The sequence below is a fragment of the Diplodia corticola genome (assembly GCF_001883845.1).
Source record: "Diplodia corticola strain CBS 112549 chromosome Unknown scaffold38, whole genome shotgun sequence".
NCBI lineage: Eukaryota > Fungi > Ascomycota > Dothideomycetes > Botryosphaeriales > Botryosphaeriaceae > Diplodia > Diplodia corticola.
Window position 1 is genome coordinate 92,590 of NW_017971517.1, and position 27,382 is coordinate 119,971.

General features: G+C 60.9%; 11 protein-coding genes across 11 annotated transcripts; 5 read left to right on the top strand and 6 right to left on the bottom strand.

The window, feature by feature from the left end:
- Positions 1-387: 387 nt before the first annotated feature.
- On the top strand, positions 388-1,422 carry BKCO1_3800031 (homoserine acetyltransferase; the record flags this gene model as incomplete). Its single annotated transcript, XM_020275240.1, has 1 exon — positions 388-1,422. One exon carries the CDS (start codon positions 388-390, stop codon positions 1,420-1,422), a length of 1,035 nt encoding a protein of 344 aa, XP_020128716.1.
- A 428-nt stretch (positions 1,423-1,850) lies between these two features.
- Positions 1,851-3,062, top strand: BKCO1_3800032 (trna dihydrouridine synthase; the record flags this gene model as incomplete). The annotated part of the gene is made up of 1 exon (XM_020275241.1): positions 1,851-3,062. One exon carries the CDS (start codon positions 1,851-1,853, stop codon positions 3,060-3,062), a length of 1,212 nt encoding a protein of 403 aa, XP_020128657.1.
- A 116-nt stretch (positions 3,063-3,178) lies between these two features.
- Positions 3,179-4,532, bottom strand: BKCO1_3800033 (uncharacterized protein; the record flags this gene model as incomplete). Its single annotated transcript, XM_020275242.1, has 4 exons — positions 3,179-3,427; positions 3,582-3,993; positions 4,046-4,162; positions 4,219-4,532. The coding sequence occupies 4 exons, from the start codon at positions 4,530-4,532 to the stop codon at positions 3,179-3,181; spliced, it is 1,092 nt and encodes a 363-aa protein (XP_020128656.1).
- A 1,222-nt stretch (positions 4,533-5,754) lies between these two features.
- Positions 5,755-6,635, bottom strand: BKCO1_3800034 (uncharacterized protein; the record flags this gene model as incomplete). Its single annotated transcript, XM_020275243.1, has 2 exons — positions 5,755-6,354; positions 6,402-6,635. The coding sequence occupies 2 exons, from the start codon at positions 6,633-6,635 to the stop codon at positions 5,755-5,757; spliced, it is 834 nt and encodes a 277-aa protein (XP_020128718.1).
- A 1,393-nt stretch (positions 6,636-8,028) lies between these two features.
- Positions 8,029-9,044, bottom strand: BKCO1_3800035 (uncharacterized protein; the record flags this gene model as incomplete). Its single annotated transcript, XM_020275244.1, has 3 exons — positions 8,029-8,404; positions 8,461-8,810; positions 8,880-9,044. 3 exons carry the CDS (start codon positions 9,042-9,044, stop codon positions 8,029-8,031), a joined length of 891 nt encoding a protein of 296 aa, XP_020128717.1.
- Positions 9,045-9,470: 426 nt separating this feature from the next.
- BKCO1_3800036 (uncharacterized protein) lies at positions 9,471-10,696 on the bottom strand (the record flags this gene model as incomplete). The annotated part of the gene is made up of 4 exons (XM_020275245.1): positions 9,471-9,849; positions 9,908-10,230; positions 10,311-10,628; positions 10,688-10,696. 4 exons carry the CDS (start codon positions 10,694-10,696, stop codon positions 9,471-9,473), a joined length of 1,029 nt encoding a protein of 342 aa, XP_020128614.1.
- Positions 10,697-12,924: 2,228 nt separating this feature from the next.
- Positions 12,925-14,852, top strand: BKCO1_3800037 (high-affinity nicotinic acid transporter; the record flags this gene model as incomplete). Its single annotated transcript, XM_020275246.1, has 8 exons — positions 12,925-13,115; positions 13,177-13,193; positions 13,254-13,324; positions 13,375-13,595; positions 13,646-13,830; positions 13,893-14,173; positions 14,240-14,343; positions 14,423-14,852. The coding sequence occupies 8 exons, from the start codon at positions 12,925-12,927 to the stop codon at positions 14,850-14,852; spliced, it is 1,500 nt and encodes a 499-aa protein (XP_020128719.1).
- Positions 14,853-16,313: 1,461 nt separating this feature from the next.
- On the top strand, positions 16,314-18,259 carry BKCO1_3800038 (c2 domain-containing protein; the record flags this gene model as incomplete). The annotated part of the gene is made up of 3 exons (XM_020275247.1): positions 16,314-17,128; positions 17,181-17,463; positions 17,513-18,259. The coding sequence occupies 3 exons, from the start codon at positions 16,314-16,316 to the stop codon at positions 18,257-18,259; spliced, it is 1,845 nt and encodes a 614-aa protein (XP_020128659.1).
- Positions 18,260-18,816: 557 nt separating this feature from the next.
- Positions 18,817-19,507, top strand: BKCO1_3800039 (nuclear transport factor 2 domain-containing protein; the record flags this gene model as incomplete). Its single annotated transcript, XM_020275248.1, has 2 exons — positions 18,817-18,868; positions 18,981-19,507. The coding sequence occupies 2 exons, from the start codon at positions 18,817-18,819 to the stop codon at positions 19,505-19,507; spliced, it is 579 nt and encodes a 192-aa protein (XP_020128658.1).
- Positions 19,508-22,265: 2,758 nt separating this feature from the next.
- On the bottom strand, positions 22,266-24,207 carry BKCO1_3800040 (mfs general substrate transporter; the record flags this gene model as incomplete). The annotated part of the gene is made up of 3 exons (XM_020275250.1): positions 22,266-23,394; positions 23,473-23,865; positions 24,029-24,207. The coding sequence occupies 3 exons, from the start codon at positions 24,205-24,207 to the stop codon at positions 22,266-22,268; spliced, it is 1,701 nt and encodes a 566-aa protein (XP_020128681.1).
- Positions 24,208-25,518: 1,311 nt separating this feature from the next.
- Positions 25,519-26,999, bottom strand: BKCO1_3800041 (uncharacterized protein; the record flags this gene model as incomplete). The annotated part of the gene is made up of 2 exons (XM_020275251.1): positions 25,519-25,736; positions 25,817-26,999. The coding sequence occupies 2 exons, from the start codon at positions 26,997-26,999 to the stop codon at positions 25,519-25,521; spliced, it is 1,401 nt and encodes a 466-aa protein (XP_020128682.1).
- Positions 27,000-27,382: the final 383 nt, after the last annotated feature.

A 27,382-nucleotide genomic window follows, 5' to 3' on the forward strand; every position in this document is an offset into this window, starting at 1 on the left:
GATAAAAACGCCAAAACGCTCGCAAGAGGCTGTTATTTCGATCTGTTAGACTGGATTGCCTATGCATAAACTACGTTGTGGCGAGAATGCATGGGTGGTTTACGCTGATCCCCCCTTTTGGACGCCAAGGTGCGGGATTTGATATCGGTAGAATATTCACCGCCTATTGTTGTACTAGTACGTAGGGCTAATCTCTGCCGCCAAGTCCTCCGATTCAACGAGATTATTGTACGGCAGTAGTTTCCAGAGCGCGAGCGAAGTCGGAGAAGCTTGGCAGAAGTGGGAGGGAGAAACAAGGGTCGCACAGACTCCACCCCAGCATCTCCGCACATCAATCCCCGCCGCATCCAACTTCTACCATTCCAACATCACCCGAAGACAGCCGCCATGGCAGTTCAGACGAAGTACTTCGTCAATGACCCCCATCCAAATGCCAATGCTGCCAATCCGTCCACCACCTCCTCTCTCACCCTCGCCTACCGCACCTACGGCGAGCCCGGGCGGCCGGCCGTTCTGATGCCAACCTGCTATTCCGGCAAGCTGGACACGACATTGAGCTGGTTGTGGTCGGCGGAAGCCAACAACGGCGGCCCGCCACTGCTCCGGGACCATTTTGTGATCGTGTGCGGGCTCCTCGGCGGCAGCGAGTCGTCCTCGCCCTCCAACGCGCCGTCTGCTTTGCGCGGCAAACACTTCCCTGCCGTGACGTACGAGGACAACGTACGGTTGCAGCACGCGCTGTGCCATTCCCTCGGCGTGACCAAGCTCGCGCTCTACATCGGGTTTAGCATGGGCGGCCAGCAAGCCTACCACATGGCCGCCCTCTACCCGGACTTCGTTGAGCGCATCGCCGTGCTCTGCAGCTCCGCCCGCACATCATCGCACAACTGGTGCTTCCTCGAAGGGCCTCGAGCCGCACTGGAGGAGAGCATCGATTTCGACAACGGTGATTACGTGGAGCCGCCGCTGCGCGGGCTGCGTGCGTTCGCGCGGTGCTACGCGACCTGGGCACTGTCCTCGGCCTGGTTCCGGCAGCGGGGATGGGAGACGTTGGGGTTTGCTTCAGTGGACGAATATCTGCGAGTTGCGTGGGAGGAACGAATCAAGGCGTGGGATGCGCATGACCTGCTCGCGCTCATGCAGACGTGGCAACGCGGTGACATCTCGCAGTTCAACGCCAAGGGGAAGGAGGGCGATTTGCCCACGACGCTGGCGAGCATCAAAGCGAAGGTGCTGTTGATGCCGTGCCGCACTGACCTGTACTTCCCGCCTGAAGACAGCGAGGAGGAGTGCAAGCATTTGCAGAGCGCGGAACTGAAGGTTATCGAAAGCGTCTGGGGACACCTGGCCGGAGGAGGTGGCGGGACGAAGGAGGACAAGGCGTTCATTCAGTCGAACGTGGAGCGCCTCCTTGCGTCCTAAGGCGTCGGGTAACGTTCTCCAATTCAGACGAACAATCCATGCCATCTACACAATCCGCACCGACTGAGCAAACGGCGTAATCGCGGTGGCGGCATGGTTTCCCGGCAGCGTCTTTCAACAGAGTGCGGGACCAGGGTTTCCCGGCATGCACATTCCATCCTTGCGTCGATCCTCGGTTTGGCCATTGCGCGACACGGGTCCAGTGAAGCGGGCTGAGCCGGACGGTGTGGGGTTCATTTGGGTTGGGGTTGTGGTGAAGGTCGCGTGGTCGCGTGGTCGCGTAGTCGCCTCGGGAGTGTCTTCTCCGGATGCTGACTCATCGGCCGCGATCCTAAATTTCGAGCGCCGCCGTCTGCTCTTCCTCCCCACTCCATCGCACCCCTCCTGCCGCCTCTTCGCTATTCATGCTGCGCTGGATCGCGCGCATCATGTCGTCCGCTCCGCCGCGTGTGCCCATTCCCAAAAATGGCGTCGACTACCGCAACAAGATCGTCCTCGCCCCCATGGTGCGCTCTGGCGAGCTGCCCTCGCGCCTGCTCGCCCTCCACTACGGCGCCGACCTGGTCTGGGGCCCCGAGACCATTGACAAGGCCCTCATCGGCACGAGGCGCGTCGAGAACCCCGCCACGAAGACGATCGAATACCGCCGCTTTTCCAACAATGGCCAGAAGAACCACGTCCCAGACCCCAACCAGAGGGAAAGCGTGATATTCAGGATAGACCCGGAGCGCGAGAAGGGCAAGCTGATCTTCCAGCTTGGCACTCCAACCCCCGAGTCGGCCGTCCAGGCTGCTTCCTTGGTCGCCGCCGACGTCGCCGGTATTGATGTCAATTCAGGCTGCCCGAAGCCGTTCAGCACGCACGGCGGAATGGGTGCCGCCCTGCTGAAGGATCCGGACAGGCTGTGCGCCATCCTCGAAGCCTTGGTCAGCGAGGTTGGCCAGAAGTTTGAGATTGGCATCAGCGTGAAGATTCGGATATTAGACAAGCCCGAGGACACCGAGGCTCTGGTGGGCAGGCTCGTCAAGACCGGCATCATTGGCTTGACGGTGCACTGCCGCACCACACCCATGCGCCCGCGCGAGAGGGCCATTCGCGACCAGGTAAAGATGATCCGCCAGATCTGCCATGATGCCGGCGTCGCTTGTTTGATCAACGGCGATGTCGAGGATTACGACCACGGTCTCCAGCTCATGGAAGAGTTCGGCGTAGACGGTGCAATGATTGCAACGGCCGCCGAGAAAAACTCGAGCGTTTTCTGCCGCAAGGCTGACGGCGGGAAGAAGCCATGGCAGGAGGTCGTCAAGCAATACGTCATCTTCACTCTTCACGTCGACAACCGCTGGGGAAACACCAAATACCTCCTCAGCCAGCTGATCCCTGGAAAAGACAATGCGTACAAGAAAATGAACCAGTGCCACTGCTATGTGGAGTTGATCGAAGCCCTCGGTTACGACGACCTCATGCACATGGCTCAGGCAACCGATGACAGGCTCAAAATCCCCATTAGGACTACCAAGGCTGAGAAGCGCGCTCTTGCCAGAGAGGCCAAAATGGACGAGGGCGAGGCCAAGAGGGCGAAGACAGTTGTGGCCGTTGAGATCCCCGATGCCCTCCTGACGTCTGCAGCCACTGTGTGAGCAGCAATCACCTTGAATGGGCGAGGTGGGACGATAAACACATCACAGAATAGCCATGAATTCAAGCCACAACTAGCTGAATACGGGCCTTTACGGCCGCAGCTGGGGAAGCGGGTTTAGAAGAGCTGACGCAAACAGAGCGTGGCGCTTCCGCCGGTTAGGACGCGCAAGAGACCCCAACCAAGAGACATCTGCACTTGGCCGTCTCGTTGAAGCAGTGGCGCAATCATGGCGGCTTCTGGCACACTACCAACGATAAGTCCGGCGATGAATGAATCCGTCGTGTATCGACTCGAATCTGAATTGATAGTAGGGAGGAGCTTTAGCATACTCTCCGAGCCGGCAAATGCAAGGAAATACTGGAACTATGAACATTCCCCTCGCACTGCTCCCTCCTAATCGCTAAAAATATAAGCCCGCTCTCCTGTTCATTCTTAGCTGATTTCTGGCGTCGCGAAGGCTTCTTATCTGAAATCTGTCAGGCTTCACTTGCATGCAGTCGGATTGCCGCAAACTCACGTAATCCCCTCCCGAACCATACCATTCTTTCCGACAGGCGAGGACGAAGTCCGGGTGGTGATGGCCATCCTCGTTCTTGCAGTCCACGATGGCCTTGACGTTTCGAGCCCATTCCCCGAGATCGTTGCCGAAAAGGGTTCTCCTCGAAATAAGACACCTAACGTGACGTTGACGGAAGGGCTCCGCAAGCGGGGGATCCAGCTCTCGACAGTCGTTCCGATTCTGCGTCGAGTAGCGGTCCGTTTGGGCCGGACCACCCCCTTGCGTCAGCTTTCGCACTTCATCCAGGATGATGTTGAGCTTTTCTTCGCATTGGTCCCATGATTGGCTTTGCGTAAGCGCTCCGGCAGCAGGATTGCTGTCTCGAAGTAACGAGGCACTCGTTGGTCGGAGTCTCCTGCCGACCGATTCTCTGAGGACAAGTCAGCTACTGCTTTGCCGGTCGAGTATGAACAATGTCGGACCCTGTTCGCCGGTGGCTTCGTCTATCGTCGCTTGGGTGTGATCGCGGCGCGCCCGATTGACCCGTCTCGACTGCGACACTCTTGCCTTGGGACTGCCTTTCGATACTCGCCTCGGCCCTGGAAATGGTGTTAATGAGACCTGTGCAGACAACAAGAATCAACCGATGAGGGACCTTGTCTTCCGGACTGGGAGCAACTCTCGATGCTCAACCCCTTCACCGTTGCTGCGTCGGCGCTGCCCGTCCTGCTCTCGAGAAACCTCGTCCTTTTTCGGCGGCTGCTGATAGTCCAAGGAAGCCCTGAACAACTCACGGATCTTCTGTGTCACCTCGCGCATGCGGCGACGGCCCTGTTGGAGCGAGTCGCCTTCTCCTTCCTCCATTTTCCGACGTGCCCACTCAATTGTTTGGCGCCACGAAGCTCGATTGTCGCCGACGACTCGCTGCACTTGTGCCTGAACCTCCTCGGACCACTTCTTGACGCGCATTGCCTCGCTGAATGGATTTCCCTTGCTGTTGAAGGCATAGGGCGCCACGTCGTGGCGCACATTTGCATAGAAGTGGCTGCAGCACGACGCGCAATGGTATAGGAGTCGTAGCTCTTGGCGGTTTAGCCGGGTTTCTAGTGGCCATCGTTTGCTCCGATTCCTAGCGGTGGAGACTGCTGCCGTCGTGGACCTCCTCGGTATGCGGCCGCGGTGCGGCGTAGAACGACGCCGGGAGTGAGGTTCCTGATGATCAGACCCATCGGTACCGTCGTCGTCTTCTGAGCCAGAGCCTAGGTCGATGATGATGGTCTGTCCGGGACGAGCGAGTCAGCCAGGCGCCGCGCCAATGAAGCTTCCGGGTAGAGGTCCCAAAGCTTGTTACCGGGGATACACTGCGCTCTACGGATGGCACGGGATGGTCCGGATCGGAGCTGCACTTGTCGTCCTCGCCTCCAGGACCCGATAGCAACTCCACCGGCGAGCTTCGACTGTCAGGTTGCCAAGTGAAGGAGGATTGCCGGTCATGGCTTGACTGAGAAGAGGCAAACGAGCCCGTGGACGGTAGGAATTGCTCTACCAGATCGGGGCTCGCTGGGCTTGACTGCATTGTCGTTGTGGCTCATCGGGCGGTGGCGTGCCCGTGTGGAGTTCCCGTTTCAATCGCAGGACGAGCATACCACGTGCACACGCGATGACTCGGATGAGGGGAAGGGGGCTGGGTGGCTACGAATGCGGCCAGTTCCTTGCAGCGGGACCTCTGCCCCGACACGCAGCTGCAGTGGGATGCCAGCGCCGTGCATCTGCCGTGCGCGTACCAGGCCACGGACCAAGGGCCACGGGCCACGGACTTTGTCTGGCGCCGCAACCAGTTGATTTGTGGGCTATGGAGAGAAAGCGACATGTTGGGTCTTGGCTGTGCGTACGGCCCCGGACGGCCAGGCACCCCGGAAACCGTTGAACGCCTCCCATGCACCCATGTCTCAGGTACAAAGGGCTCGAAAAACAATTACAGCCAAGCATCTCGTAGGGATGGACCTCACTTCTCGTTCACAACCTACGCACGAGGGCAGGACACCCCGAGGCTCGGGTTCTGCCTACATTCAGCATTGGACCAGCGGCTGTACCCAGCAGCCTCTCTTGCCCAGCCCCTTCGTGTCCCGCTGAGGCGCGGCCGACCCCTCTCGGTCGAGTCTCTGGAGTTTGATGGACGACGCTGTCTGCACTAGCCTTGGCTTCTGCTTCTTGCTTCCCTGCGCGCCGCGCTCGGCTTGACGTGCCTGACGGCCGTCTCAACCCTCGCCAGACGGACTTGCACTTTCCACAACTCCGGGTCCACAATCTGGACTTCGTCATCGTTTCGGCCTGGGCCGGCGGTTGCGTCCACCTCCTCCCGGTCGGACCTTGGGTGCTCGAAAGCTCGCCGCGCCATCCTCGTGGCATGCGCCACTGCGTCTTGGGAAAATGCGCCCCGCCGGCAGGCTTGGGCAGCCTCCTCGACCCTTTCTGCCAAGTGCCTACTCCTGGACAGTCGCCTGGTTCGTGTCGCCGATTCTTCAGTCTGGCTCAGGATCCCGTCGATGACAAACTCCCGGTACGCGTCGTTACGGCTGTTGAAGGCGTATGGGGCGATGTCGTGGCGGCATTGCACAGGCACAATCTTGCCCGCGATGTCCTGTAGGATGCGAAGCTCTTCGATGGACAGGCGCACTCGTGGTGGCCATCGCACGTCGCGCTTGTCCTTGGTCATCTTGGGGCCGGCTTCCCGCGCTCGATGCTTCCGTGGTTCTTCATCGCCCGATGAATCCTCCATATACCTCCTTTTCTTCCGGCTGTCAGTTTTTGACCTTCAAGCGCGCCCGCAACACATACCACTGCCTTGCGACTCCGCATTGTCGGGTCGAAACCGTCCTCTACCGTTCTCTCCGAGGCGTCCGCGCCGCTCGAAGGCCCAGCGGTCGCGCTTCCCTGTTCCGCGAAAACGGCTGCGCCTTTGAAATCGCCATGGGCTCCGGCACTGCTGGCTTTTTGGGTCTTCCCACGTCGAGGCACGGGAATCTGCACGACAGGACTCCGAGGAGCGCGGTGTTTCTGGCTCGATTCCATGACAGCAATGAAGTGCGGGGAGGAAGGAATGGCTCGGTCACTCGGTGCTCAACTCAACCCTGTCCCGCCTTATTGCCGTGCATCCGGCTCGGTGCGCAGCGGGCGGACTCTATGTGACAGCTCCGATCTCGGTTATGCGCATCTCGAGACGATCAGCCCCCGGAAACCCTGTGCATGACGCACGATGCCGCAGCCGCGGATGCGTCTATCAGGTACCGGCTGCACCCCTTCGGCCAATGGCATGCTCCATGCCAATCAACGGCCGGGCTGCATGACACCCCTGCCACGTCCATGCACCATGGCCAGGGGTTCCTCCATACAGTGACCTACTGTACACCGCTTGCACGTCCTCATTTGCTTCTCTGTTGTGTCGGTGCACGACTTCTCCGCGAAGAACACGAGAGCACATCAATCCTATCAGACACATACCATCTATGACCCGTCAAAGAGCTCTCGGGGCCGCTGAACGTTGCTCCCACGCCTCGCGGAGTCCCTACATCCCTTCGTAAAGTGGCACTAGATACTCATGAACCTTTTCTCCAATCTTCCCATCCAGGGCAGCGAGTATCCGACCCTGCTCCTTCACTTTCTTTTCCAAGTCCCGAATGATCCCCGCTTGCTTCTGGTCCACACGGATCCGCTGCTCTTCACGCCCCTCTCCCCCTCCCCCCAAACCCGCGCTCGTCCTGGCAAGTTTCGTCTCCGCTCCCTTTCGGCGCATCTCCCGCGTGTGCACTTGGCGGATCAGCACGCATATTGCCCGCCATGATCACAACGCGTGGCGAACCGCCACACCCGTTCCCCCCTCTGCCGCTACCCGACGAACTCGCCCTGCCCGCCGTGGCCTTCGCCGGCACGTTCCTCCAGATCCGGTACAGTAGTGCCGTACTAGGTTGACTCCCATCCGCGTGTCTCCTGCCTGGCGTATTTGTCCACGTTTGGCCTGGGATTTGCATTCTAGAAGCTGCCTGATTTGGAGTCTGCGGGCGCTGTGGCTCTCGGGGGGGTCGGCTACGGGCCAGGAAAGAGTCCGTCAGAAGAAGCTTACGCTCCTGTGGGGGTGAAGGTGCGGTTACAGATGCTGATCAGCGACCCTGCGACGGAGAGGTCCTGTGGCCTGACCTCTACCAGAAGCCCTGCAGCTCGGTATCAGCCTTCGCGCACGCATATGTACAGTACGCAAAGGGCGTGGCTAATGATGCTTTCCCCCCAGGCCGCATGTTCCACCTTGATTCACTGCATCCTTTCCCCGCCACCGCTATTTCGCGGGCACCCACTTTTACGCGACACGGGAGATAGAGCCATGCATGTAAAGTATGTTCCATCAGTTGCTACTTGACATAAAAGAAGTCTTTGGGTATCTCTGCACCCGCCTCCAAGAGATCCGCAACGATCACTGTCCCGATGGGTGCCCCGGGCGCCAGCTGTTGTTACGGCCCGGGGGTGCATTGCAGCGCGGCCCCTTTGGCGCGTCTGGGGGTGGGACGCGTCTGTTGCCACCGCTTCTGGGGTGCGCTTGTCGAGGCCCTCCAGACAGTGCGTTGTCGATTTTCATCGTCGCCTCGGCGAGCGTCTCTTTGAGCCTCGCCGCCATCGGCTCGAGCTTGGCGTCTATCCTCCGGTCCAAGGCCTGCCCTTGCTGGTCCATCCGACGCTTTAGAGCCCGAACATCCGCTTGAAGCGATTGCACGATGGCGCCCGCACCGTCAGGGCCGGGGTTGTTGCTGCGGTCGTGCTCGACCGACATGCGGACGGGCCTTGTCGCGACCCTGATCAGCACCAATGGCTTTATGCCGGCTCTCTCATGTGGAAGGGGAGGACTCACTCGTGTTGTTGTCGTTGGGGGCTGGGGCCGCCACCAGAGGCCGTTCGGGCGATCGAACTCGAACCTTGGGCGATGCGCTCCAGCTCGGCCCTGGGCGTCTCCAGCGCCAGCCGCGCCGCTTTGATCTTGTTCAACTTCTCGCGATACGCCTTCTTCGGCTCCCCGTCTCGTCGGAACGCGTACGGGTACTGTTCGCCCAGCCCCTTGGCGGTCGTGCGGTTCTCCCACGCCTCGAAGAGGAAGGGGGTCGAGGCGCGCACCTGGGGTATCCCGATCGGCTTGCGGGCCTTGGCCTTGCGCTTCTTCCGTCGCTTCGCCCCTGCCGGGTCGGGCTCGGCGGGTGTTGAAGTCTGTGTGTGTTGCAAACTCGCGTCAACGGGGGCCCCACCGAGCTGGTTTGTTGGCCTATCTATACTTACGATTGGATCCTTCTTTGCCGGGTCCATTGACACGGTGAAGGTGCGGCGCGCCGAGTGGCTGCCGGCTCGCGAGCTGTGGACGGTGTCGCTGAACGTCCAGTTCGAGGAGTCGGCGGCATGGGTGCTCCCCGTGCTCGCCGCTCCTCTGGCGTTCGGCCTGGTCATGTTGAGACTGTCTCGATGGCGGAGTGTCAATGAACGGAGAAGAATGGGAGGAGTAGACCAGAGGGCCTTTTATGTGCCGCAAGAACCACCGCGTCTCTAGGACGCGTCGCGCGCACCCCCCCGCGTACCCCGGTCTCTCGATGCTTTCTTTTTCTGTGCGAACAGCGGGGGCTCGCGCGAACGTCGAGTCAAGGCGGAACAAGTCGCATGATTGATCAGCGACTGGCTCTCTCCGACTGCGTCCGCCCAGCCCCGTGTCCAGGAACGGCGTTTGGGACGAGGCCAGGCAAAACTTCAATTCCTCTCCGACGCGTACGCAGGAACGAAGCTGGACCCTCTAGGAAGGAGCAACGGCGGGCGCGGCAGCCAAAGATAATTTTATTCGAAGATGTGCCTGTCAACCAGCATCAAGAGGGGGGTCCGGCTCTACTCCTGCTCGACGCTGCAGTCTTGTGTGAAGCTGCGTGCGCTGTCCAGACGTCGGCCAGACAAGACTGCCTTCTTCAACCCTTCCATCTGCACCGACATGGTTGTAGCCAGCCCGTGGATTTGATCCCGAAGCGGAGTGACTGCATCACTGAGACGCCTCTGCTCCTCCCGAAGAGGCTCAACAGCCCATCGGATTCGCTTGTCAACACTGCGGTCTTGCCTCCTGGCAACCTCTTCGAGAGCTTTCTGCGTTGCAGCCTCCATGAACTTGATCCTTTCCTCCAGTACTCGGATGCGACCGCCGTCATCGCTGGGCTCCCGGGCCTTGCCTTTCCATCTCTGTAGGACGACTACTGTGTTTCTTGGGGAACGTGACCTGCGATTTTGTCGTTAGTCCAGGCCCCATGCACGACTGAGCTCGAGTAAAGGCTTACCTTGACCCGTCCGGCCCCTGGATAGGGGTTGGCGGCCGTCGGCTCCATGAGTCGGGAGGGCTGGCCAACCTCCCTGCTCGAAGTTGACGGTCCACGTACTCTTCGAACTCCCTTTGAAATTGAGCCCGCGGCCGGCCATCGGACTCTCTGAAGCAGTAAGGTGCCCTCCGATGACGTTCTCGGGGAGACAATTCCGCCATCCAGCGGTATAGAACATCGATGGGAGCTCGGTCCCTCGGTGGATAGAGGACATCCAATTGTGTTCTGTTGAGCCGAACGCACCGCTTTCGGGGCACTCTGGCCCCAGTGAGTAGCTCACGATGCTTGGGGAGGCATGGATTCGTCAGGGTCGTCCTCAACGGTTGCCACTTGCTTCTGTGGGGGTTTGCAGTGGGGTGCTTACAGCGACGCCTTTGCGACCGTCTTCAGACTCCGACTCTCCGGGGGAAGAATTCACGTACGAGCGCACAGTGCTCGTGTCGCCGGCAAGGTGCCCATCGCCCGTCGTTGCATTTTCCGGGCTAGCGTGGGAGGTGTGGCGGTCATTCGAAAGGCTCGAGTCAGGATCCGGCTTCAGCATGTGGCCACGATCAATTGCCTTGTCGGTGCCTCCATCTGGATGAGGTCTGCATCGTCTGGGTCGCTTGGGCGGTGCCAACTTGGGCGGTGTCAACTTGGGCGGTGGCAGCCTCGGCCGCTTGGCTCGGGTCGACCTCTTAGTCTGTGACTCAGCATCACTGTCGGGCAAGCATTTGCGGTGCGAGTGTGGCGGTCACTTACCCTGACCATATCTAGATGCCGAGTTTGCAGGGCAGACGTGCGAGTGGCGGGTTGCAGCAGCGTGGACTTCGGTCAGGAGCGTTGCCGCCGGAGGTCTAGCAGTGCCGCTTCCGGACGTGTTTCCCAAGTGGCGGACACGATGCCACACTCGCCACCATATCCTGCCAAGGTCAGACCAAGCCTAGACCACATATGCTTGAGACTGCTGTGGAGCGGCATAAGCTGTACAGAAGCTGCACCTACGAGTTGTACTGGGCGTATAGCCCGGGATTGGAAATGACCGTGGCGATCCTTCTAGCATCTGCTGGTGTAAATGATGGGGTCGTTTGACAATGAAACCGACACGCACTGTGCTCTTGCCGGGGGGGCCGGGGGGCACGCCCCGCGGCGACGACATCACTGTGAGTGTTCGCATCGAAGGGCCCATTTGGAATGCAGGCAGGGCTGGGGGAGTGACAGATCTCTTGGCCAGGGCTTTTGCGGTGTGATAGATCGAAAGGAGGAAAGCTTCGGTTGTATATCCCTGCAATAGAGTTTCGGTGGCTTGCTATCTGGCGCACAAGGCGAAGACGGCGTGCATCCAGCGCCGCGGAGCGTGGAGCAAACGGCGCGCGCCAACAAGCGCCAACAAACGTGAGCCGGGCATGCTGAAGACGAGCCGTCGCCGCCATTGTCTCGCAGTCGCGTGGAGGCAGTCTCAGATGCGAGCAGCTGGATGGTGGCACCAGTCGGTCGACCGCGGCAGGCAATACTCACACCAATATAGGCCGTGATGCCACGTTGAGGCGGTTGTGCGCGTTGTGGCCGGCCGGCAGCCCGGTCTGGGGTGGGCAACACCAGGCCACCAGCCGTCGTGCAACCAGCAGCCCGCTGCTGGAAGCCGACTCGACAACCGCAGCCGGGGTGGGCGGAGAGGTCGACGCACGCCGCCGCAGCAGGTTGACGTGGATGCGGACGGGCGAGGGGCGTGGAAGTGATGGCATGGCGGAGGAGCGGCAGGGTGCAGGGCAGGTGCAGGGCAGGTGCAGGGCGGGTGCATGGCAGGTGCATGGCAGGCGCGACGGAGCCTGTCGCCCGCCAAACAACCTCAGGTCCAGCCGCAACCTCCACTCGACCACGCCCGACCTCTCCTCCTCCAGCCCGCCCATGCCGTCCCGACAGCGTCGCTGCGAATGCCACGAGGCGGCCCGCCCGCGCCCGCCCGCTCAGCACCGCGCTGCCTGAGCCCGCCCCGGTGCCACATCCACGCAGTGTCGGCCTCCGCTGTGTGAGCCTGCCGGCGCGAGTCGTGGCGCGTACCGTCACTTGCCAGGACGCGCGAAGGCCATCGCCGTTGCCATCTGCCGTTTGTCATCTGGCGTCAGTCGTCCGCCTTGCTCCTGCGGCGCAGGTGATCTCGCCAGCTCGCCCAGGAGCAGCCCGCGCCGGCCAACCAACCCGTCGTTTCGCCGCTGTGGCGCGCGCGCTCTTGAGATGCGCACACGGACAGAGATGCCGCCAAGCGGACGGACGCTCGCGCTCCTGCGGGCGCTGCTCCTCCGCCGTGGCCGCTGATTACGGCGATGCCGAATCTGGAACCCTTCCCCGGTGGTGCTCGATATCAATTGCCGCCCATTGGCCTCGCGCCAGCCTGCCACGCGCCCCCAAGCCCGCCGCGGCCTGGAAAATTCCGCCCTGCTATGAATCCGACTCTCGCATGGCCGTTGGGCGGTCTTGGCTCCTCCGCCAAGCGCCTTAGACAATGGGGGCGGCGGACGCCATTCCTCTCCGCTCTGGGGTCCCCGCATTGCTTCTCCACACCCTGCGACTCCAGCTCCCCTCTGTTCTCCAGATCCGGCGCTGCCCGGTCGCTGTGCATCCGCTGGTGCCGCGCACCAACAGTCGTGCTGCGTTGCTGGAGCCGAGATGCAGGAACTGCTGCATCGCCGTGTGAGCCTGGCAATAGCCCGCCCGAAGCCCGGAAGCTCCAAGCGGCGCTACGCTTCGTGACGAAAGCCAGTGGCAGACTCCCTTCACCCGGCCTGTGCTCTCCTTACTCGGTTGCCTAAGTTGGACAAGGTTTGTCACCGTTGCACCGTGCCGATAGGCGCATCACGTTCCTGCTGCTTGCTACCCACCCTCCTACGCATAAAAGCCGCCGCCCCTCCTCAACTCTGAATCTGCCCCGGTCTCACTTGTCGAGTCCTCTCACCCAGACACTGTCGCGCTGCTTACAGTGACTTCCACCCTTCGTCGACATGGCCATAGACCCGGTAACGTCGGACCAGTCGGTCTCCAGCAACAGCATATCGCACGAGAAAGCCTTGGAGGAGAGGATCGAGAATTTCGACGAGCCCCGCCACGACGCCGGCTATGGCGTCAAGGCCACCAAGCGTCTGTTGAGGAAGATGGATGTTCGCCTCATCCCCTTCCTGGCCCTGCTCTATCTGTGAGTTCCACCGCCGCGCGCTGCCTGATGGAGCGCAATCGCTGACGCAACTGCCGCAAAGCCTGAGTTTCCTCGACCGTGAGTATCGTCCGCTGACGTTCGCTGGCTTGTTTCGAAGAGGCTGACAACTTGGCTTAGGTACCAACATCGGCAACGCCCGCTTGGCAGGTCTTGAAAAGGACCTGGGAATGGAGGGACTCGACTACAACGTACGATCCACCATCACATTCTCTCGATCGTCCGCTGACAACAACGCCAGAATGCCCTGGCCATATTCTTCCCGTTCTACGTCGCTGCTGAGGTTCCGTCCAACATGATGATGAAACGGACCCGTCCCGCCTTGTGGATCCCGATCATCATGCTTGCTTGGAGCGTCTGCACCACTCTCATGGGTTTGGTTAAAAGCTACCCTGGTTTGATGGTCGCACGTGCCGCGCTTGGTCTCGCTGAAGGCGGTCTCTTCCCTGGAGTTACATTCTAGTATGTCTCTCCTTCACTTGAGACACGTGCGCCCCACTGATAGCACCCAGCATTACCATGTGGTACCGCAGGCATGAGTGCGGCTTGCGCATGGCTGTCTTCTTTTCTGCGGCAACCGCCGCTGGTGCCTTTGGAGGTCTTTTGGCCCGTGGCATTGCTGAGATGGACGGCGTTGGCGGCAGAGCAGGCTGGGCTTGGATATTCATCCTGGAGGGCATCCTCACCTTCATAATCGGTGCGTGCAATACCCTGAAACCCCCTTGTTCCATACGCACTGCTTACCGTGGTGCACTGCAGCTGTTACGGCTTTCTTCGTCATGCACGACTATCCCGAAACGGCCAAGTTCCTCGATGAGGACGAGAAGCGGGAAGTCACCAGACGGCTGAAGCTCGATCGCAGCTCTCTTGCGGACGAGTTTCACGTGAAGTACTTCTGGCACGCCCTGCAGGACTGGAAGATCTGGGTCCACATGTTCATCACGATTGGAATCTACACGCCGCTGTACTCCATTTCCCTGTTCATGCCCACGATCGTCAAAGGACTGGGTTACACTGACAACGTTGCACAACTCATGACGGTAAGTAGTTGCCGAGATAGGCCAGTCCGGCAAGGCTTCCACAACGATATCGCTGACGAAGCGCAGGTCCCTCCTTACGTCGTAGCCTGCGTCTTTTGTATTGGCGGTGGCTTCTTGGCTGACCGGATGAAGATGAGGGGTGTGTTCATGATTGGCTTCTGCCTTGTGGCGTAAGTTGCACCGGCCGAGCGCCTCTGCCCTCCTTGCACAACCCTTTGGTTCCGCGGTTGGCTGACGAAAACTCTGCAGTCTGGTGGGCTTCATCATGCTCATTGCTAGCAAGAACAACTCAGTCAAGTACGCCGGTGTATTTTTCGCTGCTTCCGGCATCTACCCCAACGTGCCGCAGGGCGTGGCGTGGAACGGCAACAACATCGGCGGCTCGACGAAGCGGGGCGTCGGCATTGCAATGCACGTGGGCTTTGGCAATCTGGGAGGCGCTGTCGCCTCGTACATCTACCGTTCGACGGACGCGCCCCACTACCACATCGGCCATGGCACTCTCATCGGCTGCATCACCATGAGCGCCATCCTCAGCACCTTCATGACCTTGTACCTGCGCAATGAGAATGCGCGCCGCGACACCAAGCACAAGAAGCCGGAGGAGTACAGCGAGGAGGAGAAGACACTCGAGAGGGAGAAGGGCGACAATGCGACGTTCTTCAGGTACACAGTCTGAGACCCTTTGGCACTGGATACTACAGGCGGAAAGACGGTTCCGATTGTGTATGGAACCGACGGTTGCAAGACATCAGGTCGCGAGTGCATTATTCGATGGCATAATTAGATGCAGATATCTTAGAGAAAGACGACGGGCATGATCATTGGCACACAGCCCTTGCTGTCTCGGCTTCGTCCCGTGGGCTTTAATGCAAAGTCCGCTCACCCCCCTGCGTTCATCATCTGCTTTGAAGAAACACGAGCTTTTGCATCTTGTAGGTGGCACTTGGCATCACGGCGGTCTCCCATAGGGACGGCGTGGCTTGGGGGCTTGAGTATGCATCAGGGGGTGCGTGGCTGTGTCCTCTCGAAGGCTGAAACAAGCGTGAAGATGGCGACTCATCTTTTTTTTTTCCCGCGAAGATTTGCAACTCATCTGGCATGTGAAAGTGGGGCTGTCTGGTGCAGCTGATGAGGGTCCTTGTCCGTGCGCGTTGGTCGTGATAGGTTTGCGGTGTGCACTGGTGCGGGATGTGCCATGATGGCCCGGGCGACGGGTGGGATTCTGCTCGTGCTGTAGGCGCGAGAGACAGGCGGCGGATGTTGCTGATGCGGGATGTGCCGAGAACGAGGGAGCCGGCCATGGCCTGCGTTTGCGCTCACGCTCATCACAGGCGGCATCTTGCTGCCTGGGGCGCTGACTCAGCAAACCAAGCTTTGCCAAGGGCCAGCAGCAGGGTCCCGCCTTACCAGAGCCCGGCGACGTCATTGCGGAAGAAACGTGTCGCAGCGGCCGTCCCGGACGACCGTCCGAGGGCAAACGGCGGGCAGAAGTGCAACGGGTAGTCGGCAGGCGACCGCGGTGGTCGAGCGTCGTGCTACGCCGAGGGCGTGGCGGGGCACCGGTGGGGAGAGAGAGGCTGAGCCGCGCAGAAGACAAAAGGCGCTGTGGCTGGTGCGGAAGCCGCGGATCGCAGTAGCAGCAATAATAATAATGATGATGATACGAGCGCTGCGGAGCAGGGCACGGCAGGCCGGCACGCACGGAACAAACGGGAGAGAATCGCGGTCCGAATGACAGGGCAAAACTGCCAAACCAAGGCATGACCTGCCACGCCCCAGGCAAGGAGCATGACGGCCCCTTGGCGCCCGTCAGCACCTCCAGCGCGCACCCGCGTTGCGCCTCGTCCATCTTCGAGATGTCCAGCGGCGGCAGCCCGCGACCGACGAGGGAGACGGCGGCGAGCCGGCGCGCAAGCAGGCGCTAGACAAAGGCTTAGCCGGCGCCGATCGAGGCTTGTCGTGCTTGGCGCGGATAGGGCAGCAGCAGGCAATGCGCGCAGCCTGGCGCGGCCTGGCTCAGCCTGGCTGCTCCTCTGCCATTGCGCCGCCCAGGATTTAACTACGCCCTCCCCCACCACCCAGCCCTCGCAAGCGCACTCCGCTTTCCTCCCTCGCGCCCGCCCGCCGCTGCCCGACCATGACCGCGCCCCCCTCCAGCCAGCCCGACCACGGCCACGACGCCCTGGACGACGACGGCGCTGCTGGCGCTCCCTCCGGCCATGAGAACCCCGTGCAGGACGTCGCCGCGAGCCACGAGGAACCCCCGCCCCCGGGCGGCTTCAGCGACACGCCCGTCCCGCATGCGACGCCTGGCTTTACCCTCAAGTTCACCTTCCACCGCGCCAACCACCTGCCCATCGCCGACATCAACACCATGTCCTCGGACCCCTACGTGCTCGCGCAGCTGAACACGGCCCTGCCCCCGCGCCACAAGGAGGACCCGCTGCTGCGCATGCGCTCGCCCACGGTGCATCGCTCGACCGAGCCCGTGTTCGAGTGCGAATGGATCGTTGCCAACGTGCCCGCCTCGGGCTTCAAGCTCAAGGTCCGTCTGTACGACGAGGACCCTGCCGATCACGACGACCGCCTGGGCAACCTCCACATCAACGTGCCCCAGCTGTCCGAGGACTGGGAGGGCATTCACCAGCAGACCTACAAGCTGAGGAAGCGCCTGGCCAGCAAGCGCGCCTACGCCTTGCGCGCCGCCGCCGTCGCAGTGAACAAGGCTGAGCACATGGGCGCCGAGATCGTCGTCAGCATCGAGCTCCTTGGCAGGACTCAAGACCCGTACAACGAAGGCGGCAGGGCGTACACGCTCGGGCCGCTGCTCTGGTACAGGCACAACTCGCCGCTGCTGGGCCGTATCGTGAACCGCACCGACAGTGGCGGCGATGATGAATCGAACCATCCGATCAAGTACGACAGGCACGGCAACAGAATCAACAGATACAAGTAATTCCCCGCTCGCTTCCTCTCGGGGCCCCCAAACTGACCCGCACTATAGCTTCCAGGCGAACGAGATCCAGCTCCGGGGCCCTGTTCCTCCCGAGCTGTACCATCGCTACGTCGAGTTCAAGCCCTTTGTCAGGTCCATGTACACGGCAAAGGGTGTGCGAGGCTTCCTTTTGTCAAAAGCGCTGCACCACCAGCACGCGAGGGTCTACAATTACGACAAGAGCACATCTTGGGGCAAATTCGACGAGCCCTGCTTTGAGCAAACGATGAAGTTCCTCGAGCTCGTGCACTTTGACCAGGGCGGCCGCATTTTCACCTACGTTTTGACCCTGGTAAGCCAGCTTCCCACAGGTGTGGAGCCTCCGCGCTAACCTCGGCCAGGACGCTCTGTGGCGATTCACGGAAACGGGAAAGGAGTTTGGCATCGACATGCTGAGCAAGCATACCATGCACAGCGATGTATCGGTTTATATCGCCTTCAGCGGCGAGTTCTTCATCCGGCGCCTCAAGCACCCACACCACCGGGCGGATGCTGAAGATGAGGGTGAACACCAGCACCATCATCATTCTCACCACCGCGAAAGGAGCGGGGACAACTCGACGCATCCGCCAGACGACATCTCCGGCGGACCTCCTGTGGACGAGCCGCCCAAGGATCCCAAGCACTACGAACTTGTCATCGACAACGACTCGGGGACCTACCGGCCCAACGCCAAGCTCCTGCCTCTGCTCAAGTCCTTCATGGAGTCGCGCCTCCCCGGCCTCAAGGTCACCACGCTGGATTGCCAGGCCGATGCGGACAAGATGGCGCGCATGAAGCAGGAGCAGCGCGACCTCAAGGCCCGCGAGGGAGACCAGATTGTCTACCACCAGCTCAGCGAGAGCGACAACGACAGCAGCAGCCTCAGCAGCTCCGACGAGGACGAGTTGGAAGAGGCGGTGCAGAGCCACCACGCGCGGGTCAGGGACGACCATGTCCTGCACGCCTTCGGCCACCAAGCGCGTGCTCAGCAACAGGCCAAGGCGCAACACCTGAAGAGCCTGGCGCACAGGCCCGGCTCGGGGATGACTGGCCATAAGGGTCACCCGGATCCGGTCGAGGCGCCTGATGTTGGCGCGCCGCAATAGTAGCCCCGCGCACCGGCGGCAGCCGATGCTTAGAGATGGTTTATTTTTTTGGTTTTTTCTTTTTGGTTTTTCCCCCTTCTTTTCCCCAGCATTCTTTGGGGGAGCTAGGTTGGACTGTAAGGTTCTTCAAAGTTGAGCAGGGAACAGGGTGAACAGCGTTCTTGGTTTGTGCTCCTCAGATACCCCACGTCCGAAGGCTTGGATTGGAGCGTCGACGTGCACACGTGCGTTTTTTGCTTGATACGGGGTCGATAGTTTTCAATGTTGATGATAATGCTACCGTTCTACTCAAGTGCTGTCGGATCAAGCTTGTTTCGGCGAGATCCAGGGCGAGACAACTTTTTTGCTGGCGGTGATGAGGTCATGGGCCAGGGTCCCCGCCGCCGATCGACGCCGTCTTGGCAACGGCCCTCCATCCCTTGGACTTTTTTTCTCTCATGCCAAACACCAAGCGCGTCACCGGCGCTCCATTATTTTTTATTCCCACCTCCCGCGCCTGCAACCCGCGCGTGACCAGCCCTACGCTCGGGCCCCTCTCCACGCCAAACACCGCCGCCATGGCGACGACCCCTCTCCCCCTCGACGTCCAGACGAAAGTCGCCTCCACCGGTTTGTCCCTCCTCCCTCCCTCCCCCCCCCCACGCGCGGGGGCCCCGAATCAAACGATATGGAACAACAACGTTAACGCATCCTTCCTTCCTTCCCTCTCCTGCGCCACTAGTCTCCGAAGCCTTCGCAGACGCCTACTACACGGCGCTGCAGGCGGCGCGCCACACGCTGGCGACGTTTTACACCCCCGCCGCGACGCTGCCCGACGGCAAGTCGGTCCCGGCCATCGCCTGGAACGGCAACGTCTACGGCTCCGGCCCCGCCTTCCGCGACGCCTTCCGCGACGCCATGCCCGCCTACTCCTACTTCGAGGTCCAGAGCCTCGACGCCCAGGTGCTGGATCCGAACCCGCCGCCGCCGCCGCCGCCGACGGCCGCCGCCGAGGCGGATGCCATGGCCAACGGTGGTGGCGGCGGCGGCGGCGGCGGCGGGCAGCAGCAACACAGGGACCAGCCGGAGGAGCTGGTGGGGAGCGTGCTGGTGGTGGTCAACGGCTTCGCGCGGCTGGAGGAGAAGAAGGACGGGCCGCAGAGGGGCTTCAGCGAGACGTTCGTGCTCGTGCCGAACGCGAATTACAGCAGGAAGGACGGCGGGAGGAGGTGGGTCGTGCAGAACCAGAACTTCCGATATGTGGTCTGAGTCGAGTCTGGAGAGACGGAAGGACGAACGACGATCGAGAGAAAACGAAAAGGCAACAAAAAAGTTAGAGAGACAACATCTGTTGGTGGGACGGACACGCGACTTGTTAACGTGAGTGGCATGCTCGGCCGGGTGTGGCCGTGCGGCAACTCGGTATCCGCAGAGGCGGGAAGCAGCAATGGGCTGTGCCGGTTCCCGGGTCGATGCTGCAGTGGTGCGGCATGCCGTTTTTCGCATGCCAGGGCTGCTACGAGATCGCATCGCAGACGGGGTACGGTATGAAGCGCCCACGCTGTTCGTTTGGGCAATTATTGACCGGCCAGCAACGTCGGCATCGCTACGAGGTCAAATCGCTTTGTATTGCACAAGTGCGGATGGATGTTTTGAGGGACCCGTGTGGGCGTCAATGCATGACATGTCTGGAACAAAGGCGTCCAGAGAAAGACTTCCGAACACGTCGATCTTGAAACTGTCGCGATACCTATCAGCGCCGACTTTGGGCTCGTCCATTTCCCTTCTACTGATTGTCCCCAAAGGCCAATTGCAACGTTTGCACGCAGCGCGCGAGGACGGTACCCACAATGATTGAACCAATAAGTCTTAAAACGTAGCCGGCCGCCTCATTTGGTAACCAGACAGTATCGAGATCATGCTACACCTTGAAGCGCTCTGGATTATCATGAAGTCTTCCTTGCGTGGGTACGAAGACACTTCGCGCAGTACAGGGCCAGAGACGTCGCCAGAAACATACCATACCCCAAACGGCCATCAAGTCGGTTGGAGAGCACGCAGCTCGATACTGTAAAGGTTTCTTGATGGCTATTAAGTCCTCTAGCAACTTTCGAAGCGGGGGAGTTACAAGGCTGGGGCCGGACAAGGTTTGTCGTTTATCGAACTTCTCGTGGGGGTATGGTTGCTACAGACGGTTCAACGTTGATGCTTTGCAAGTGCACGTGGGGTTCAACATGTCTCATGACGCAGAACCTGTAGGCTCCTGGGCTAGGATCGGTTCCGTCGGCAAAGAGCGGAAGTATGGGTGGACATGGCCCTGACAATCATCAACATTAATTACCGATGCGTAGAGCATTTGAAACAATGCTCCCGAAGGGTAAACGTCATCGACTGCATCAGGGCGCGTTGCGGAAGACACCGCCCTGTTCATGTCCCGCGGAAGGAAATAGATCCCCTCTGCATGAGCTTGAAGCGAGATTATACCAGAAAATCACGTTGGAAAGTGACGTTGGTGCAACGTCGGCGAGGCTGTAGCGTGGCATACCCGCCGCTTGCAAACACGTTGAACTTTTCGCAGGACGTTTTCCAATGACGTGAGCAAGCTAGACCACTTGGGAAGGTGGGCTTGCGGCAGTAGCATCTGAATCAGGACTTGTCTGAGAAAGATGAACCACCGAAGCTCGGAACGCATGCACGTAAGAGGCCGTATCTCTCAGCTAAGCTACGTTTCTTTTCGAGAATTATTTTTGTTTCCTTTGTTTTTGCGCGGTGCGCTGGCATTCCCCCCGGCCATCCACTCATATGCAGCTACGGACATGATCATGACACGCCACAACGACTCTATCTCTTTCTTTCTCTCTCGCTCCGATGCCCCGGAGCCTCGGACCCTTTTTTAGTTTCGTGGTACACGTCGATCGTCCTCGGGCCATCGCCGCGATCAATTTAGGAGAATACGAATGAAGCCGACGCAGGAAAAAAAAAGGAAGGTGAGAGGTAGGAAAAGGGGAGCGTTCGCCCGGTGTGTGTGGCGTGTGGCGCGTGGCGTGGATATATTATATTATATTATTAAAAACGTTCCGGACGCGGAAAACGTTGTTCTATCGACCAGGTACATACCTATCGCGGTCGAGCGCCCGGGTGCGCGCATGCCGAGCTGAACGGATAGGCAATCTACCCGTGGCAGCGGTGGCTCTTTTCGAACCGGGTTGGGCGCGGAAACAATCAAGGCTGAAACGTGTAGGGTAGAACGGCGGTTGGGGGGGGGCTTGCTTTCCGCGTTTCTTGGCCAGATATCGTGGGCTGCAAGGATGGACCCGGGAGCAAACGCTTTTTATACATATGGATCTTTTCTGGCTGCATGCAGATCAATGGCGATCATCCATGTACAACCGCATGTACTGTACTTAGATACAGTGTAGACGTGGGGTCGGAAGAGCGATGACATCGACAGGCGTCCGACGCTAACAACAATGTGTTCCCACGACGGGCCGGGGGGGAGGGCGGAGACGCGAAGCCGCCCAGTGTACGGTCACTCCCGGTCACTATCTTTAGAGGGCCTGTATACATTTCCGTATTCACCGGGGAGAGAAGCTGCGCCGCGGCGCTAGTGGGCCGGTGCGAGTCGAACGCGACACTCCCACACTCCTTGTGTGCTGTTGCCCACGGAATGCTACGCTACAGTCAATAGAAGCGCCCGAGGAATGCTACCCATGAACGGTGCAAATCGATGCTCCCGGGTAGCGCTTTCTGCAAGGTACCAGTTTTTGTGCTTCCTCGTGGGGCAGTCAAGTATAAGCAGGGATCCCCCCTCGACCGAGGTGCATGTCTAGTAGCCACAGTTTGACAACCTGGCAGCCTTGCCCACCACCGCAACACTCAAGGGTGCGGCTGTCATGGGCGGTCAGGCGGGCAGGACGCGGAGTAGGTAAAAGAGCGTAGGGTTTCAATTGAATGAGCCTGGAAAAGGAACGGCTATGCCTTGATCTTACTACCCCCCAGCACACCAGCACAGCAACCCCCCTGCCTATCAGTGGATCATGCCGCTCCTCGCCATCTCGTCGACGTACCTCGCATACCTCTTCACGCTCTTCCGCCGCAAGTCCTTGCCCCACTTGACCATCACCAAGAAGGTTGCGCACTGGGCCAGGCCGATGCAAGCGGCCGTGATGAAGCAATTGCGCAGGCCCATGCCCTGCACCCACGGCGTGATGCCGTACCCGATGGCGAAGCTCATCGTGTTCCTGACCAAGATGACCGTCACGACGGCCTCGCCGCTCAGCGCGCGGTACGAGTCGATGCAGTACGCGACGCTGAGCTGCAGCCCGATCGTGTTCGTCAGCGCGATGACGCCGGCGGCGAAGACGCAGCCGAACCAGTGCACGCCCTCGCTGGCCCCGACGCCCCAGAGCACCAGGCCGCCGGGGATCAGGAGCAGGCTCGGCGCGAAGAGCCACAGCCGGTGCTCGGCCTCGAGCACCCCGCCGTTGCGCCGCGCCTGGCGCAGCACGAAGCCGTCGCCCAGCACGCCCGTGTACCAGCTCGCGATGGCCACGCCCACGAGCGGGCTGACGTACGACAGCCCGACCATGGAGGCCGAGAAGCCGTAAGTCCCGCCTAGGATCAGAGATGCCGTCGCGTTGAGCACGTTGAACCACACCAGGTTCGCCCCGTAGCTGAAGCCGGCGTAGAAGATGACCGGGAAGGTCAAGAAGGCAAGCGGGCGGTAGACCATGCCCTTGAGCTCGTTGCGCTTGTGCAGGTCGGCCGGCTGGAAGAGCTTCAGCTTGTCGACGTAGGTCTTGCGCGGCTTGTTCGCATCCACGGCCGGGTGGGCTTCGAGCGCGCTGGCGTCGGCGCGGGTGCTGCTGGACGGCGAGGCTTTGTTGTCCGCCTTTGGGCGTGCTTTCTCGCTCGTCTCCGAAGCGTCGGGCGTCGGAGCGATTGGCGTGCCGGGCGTGTGGCGGACGTAGTTTGTCTCTTCCATGAAGAAGAACAGGAAGACGAATCCGCCGAAGCAGAAGATGGCGCACCAGTACAGCACCCACTTCCAGCCCTGGCCATCGTTGATGAAGCCGGCAATGATGGGGGCGAAGAAGTTGCTCCCGGCGAGGAGGAGGGCGTAGAGACCCAGATACCTTCCTCTGTCGTGCGTGAAGCTGCGCGAGCGGGTGAGCGCGACATGGATCGACACGGGCAAACGTGGCTCGGTTTGTACATAGCAAAGAAAGACGTACTAGATGTCCGTCACGGAAATCTCACACAGGCTCTCTATGGGGGCGCTGAAAAAGCCCTGGAGGATCTTGCTGGCGGTCCACTGGCCATTGGAAGTGGTGTATGGACCCCACAGGCACATGGCCATGGTGCCGAGACAGCTGACCAGGTAGACAGGCCTCTTGCCATACTGCAGGGCCAGGGGCTGCCAGAACAGACAGCCCCAGCCGGCCAGCAAGAAAAGGTAGCCGGTGCCGGCATTGAGGTCGTTCAGGGTCAGGGTCGTGGCCTCGCTGATGGGCTCGAGCACCGAGTAGATGGCGGCCGAGGCGATGCCCACGACGAGCGTGTACACACACATGCACGTCGAGCTGAGAGCCTTCCGACGCGAGCTCCAGTTGAGTGGGTCGTCGGGGCTGCGTGGCCAGTGGACGTCAGCATGGGTTCGCCATGGCTATATTGGCGGCGGCATGTAGCATGTCGAAGTGGCTGAGCAAAGAAAGGGAGATAGGGGATATCCTGAAGGACATTGGCGGGCGCGAGCTGCAATGCAGGTCTCAGGCGCGGAAGGGAGCTTACTCATCCGAGGGCGCCGGGACGAGCACGATGTCGTGGGCCTGGGCGCCGGCAGCGTGCTTTGCGCGCACGGTGCCGTCCAGGTCGACGAGGTGGACGGTGCCGGGGATCGCAGGCTGATCGTCAGCAGCGAGCCGCCGATGCGTCGCGTTATCGTCGGTTGCAGAGCTTGCAGGCGCCATGTCTAGCGGCGGCTTTTTAGAGCGGCGATGCAGGAAGCAGCGTGTAGGCTTGCGCAGCAGGGAGCAGCAGGGAGCAGCCGAAGCAGGTGCGGGAGCCTTTAAACCGCGTGGGTTGTACAGCACCCCACTGTTGATAGCATTGTCGCTGGGGGGGCTGTCTGATAGCAGACACACGTCCAGCCAGCGTCGCCAGCGTCGCCAGAGCAGGGCAGCGTCGGGAACCTGGCCATTGCCGCAGCTGGCTGGTGTTGCACGACGACCAGGAGAGGCGGGCGGCAGCAGCTCGCGCCTGGCGATGCGGCCGAGGGGCGCGGAGATGGGTTGGCAGCGCTGATAGCGACCTGTGCCGATCGCTGCCCTGCTCGTGGCGACGGAGAAAAAAATCCGATGCCCTCAGCTACCTAGGTAGCAGCACGGCGGCTGCTGAGTCGCCATCCTGGCAGGTGGCAGCCTCGTCCCAACAGCGCCACAGCTGCCCGTGCCTGACGATCGACGCGGCCCAGCTCTGACGTCGACGGCGAGCCGCCGCTGAGGGGCGTGCAGGTGGCCGACAGGCCGGTGAGATGCAAGCAGCGCGGCGAGGCGGTAGCGCCGATGGGGCAGGTCGATGGGCGCGGCGCGGCAGGCGAAAGTGATGTGCCGAACAGAGTTTGATGACGGAGGATGAAAAAGGTAGCAGCCGCAAGGACCGAGCGACGGCACCCGCAACGTCGGCGGCACGGCATCCTGGCGGCTTTGCACTTGTGGCGCCGAATCGAAGGCCACGGAACTTTGTCTCGACGACAAGGCCGCCTCGTCAGCCGCGGCAGCGACCAATTGGCAACTGCACGCCAGTCCTGCGGGCCCACGGCCGGTGGCGCACGCCATGTGAAGGTGGGCCAGCTGAAGAAGAAGGGTCTGTACACGATTGCATGCGGAACATCGCCGCAGATCCCCCATCGAAGCGGATTAGCAGGCGATGCGGTGACGCCGCGCTGGGCCGTAAGGTCGCCCTGAAGCCTGCCTGCTATACCGCAACAGGGCGCGTCCGTATAGGGGAAGGTGGGTCCTGCTGCTCGCATTACCCCTTGCGGCCTAGAGCGCGCGCTTGGGTCGAGATAGCAGATAGCCGACTCCAAAAAGCCTCCGTCTCCGCGACTCGAGCAAGCGAGAGATCGGCCGGAGACAAATGTCGTCAATGCGTTTCGATAGTCGCTGCAATGGATACTACCCTCTACTCTGCACTACCGTGTAACAGTACGCGCCCGGATGCCTTCCACGCTCCGCCCCCGGCTCCGTGCGCCCTCCGCCCATTCTCAACACCAATGCCCGCTACTCTGTCATGAAGTCCCATGCCACCCGCGCCAGCACCTGGCTCGGGTAGTCGACCACCCGGTAGAAAAGCTCCGCTCCCGGCACCACCGTGACCAGGCACACCGCCAAGCACACAATGTTACTTGCGCCTTCCGGCCAGTTCTTGTCGATCCGCAGGTGGAGAAACAGCTTGATGCCAGCGGTGTAGATGACCGTCGCCTGGATGAGGAAGTAGCCTGTCGCCGCCGTCCTGTTAGCTGCCCGCAAGAGCCTCGAAAGAGGGAAAGGAAGAGAGAGAGAGAGAGAGAGAGCCTACTGAAAGAGCGACGCCCCAGGTACGTGAACAGCGGGTTCTTGAAAATCCACTGCAGCACGTCCGACGTCTCCAGCATGAGCATGAAGCCCACGATCACCAGGTAGTTGTCGTCGCGCGCCAGCGGCTGCGTCAGGTCCAGTCCGTCATTGAGCGATCCCGCGTTGTACAGGCCCGTGTGGCCCTTCAGCTCGGCGTTCTCGTACTGCGGTCGCCAAGCGGTCCACAGGTACTCCATCACGAGCCCTGCGATCAGCAGCGCGGCATATGCAATATACGACGGGCAGCGCATGGGCCCGATGCCCGGCACGCGCAGCGGGATGCCGCGCAGCGCCTTCGCCTTGAAGTCCATGTTCATGACCACGTCGGCGAGCAGCACGCCCGTGACCGAGTACCACGCCCACGACTGCACCCACCACGCCGTCGCGATGAAGAACAAAAACGCCTTGACGCGCCACGAGTTGCGCGTGTACGGGATGCAGACCATCGTCATGTACACCGTGTAGCTCTGCACGAAGACGATGCTGACGGTGAAGAGCGTCTGTGACGGAAAGGCCAGGCTGCCCATCTGCGTCGCGTAGTTCTTGTTCACCCAGAAGATCTCGAACATGGAGTTGAACCAGTTGAGGAAGTTCTGAATCCGCTCCGGCGTCTCAATCGTCACGTTGCCGGTGCGGGTCTTGAAATCATCGATGTAGCCGAGCCCGATCTGGTTGAGGACGACTGTCGAGAGCCCGAAAGCCACGGCGGTGGGTATCCAGAGGCGGATGCCGCGGCGGAACACCTGGCTGGCGACCATCTGGCGAGTCGACTCCACCAGGAACGGGAGACAGATGGTCCGCGCCGAGAGCAGGACGATAAACGAGTAGATGAGAGACTCGTTCCAGAAGAGCACGGAGAAGACCTTGCGGAGAATGATTTGGTAGAGCGGGCCATCGGTGTTGGCAGCGCCCTTGACCGTGGCCGGCGCGAAGACGGTCAGGAAGACCCAGACGAAGGACTGGATAACGAGGAAGCCGCGGACGCCGAGGAGCCAGTCGTGCTCGGGCAACAGCGACGGCGGGGAGCTGGATGAGACAAGGGATTGCAGCAGAGACTTGCGGCGAACGTCGGCAACGGCTGGGGCGGCGGTGGCGGCGTCATCGGCGGCGTCCTTCTCGCTCACGCGCGTGGTCGGGAGGCCCATGTTGGATGGTCGATTGCTTGCTGTCTGCGTGCTCTGCGGGAGGGGCCAAAGAGGAATGTCGTCTGGCAGAGAGCGCTGCTGGCCATGGCCGCCAGAGCGCTTCTGAACTTTATCGTCGGCGGGCGCATCTCGCAGCAGGCAGGCTGGGCTGCACGGCCCGGACAGGCATCATGTCGCCAAGGCAGATGGGCCGGGCAATAATGATGGAAGGGCATCGAGGACATCGAGGGGCCCGGGCGGCGCGGCAAGGGCACCACGGACAGGGGTAGGGCCGGGACAGCAGGGCGCGCCTCGTGGAGGGCGCTTGGATCGTCAGGCCGGGAAGAGGTCGACGGCGCGCGCAGTGGGCAGGCCAGGTCGAGACACTACGTAGGTAATAGATA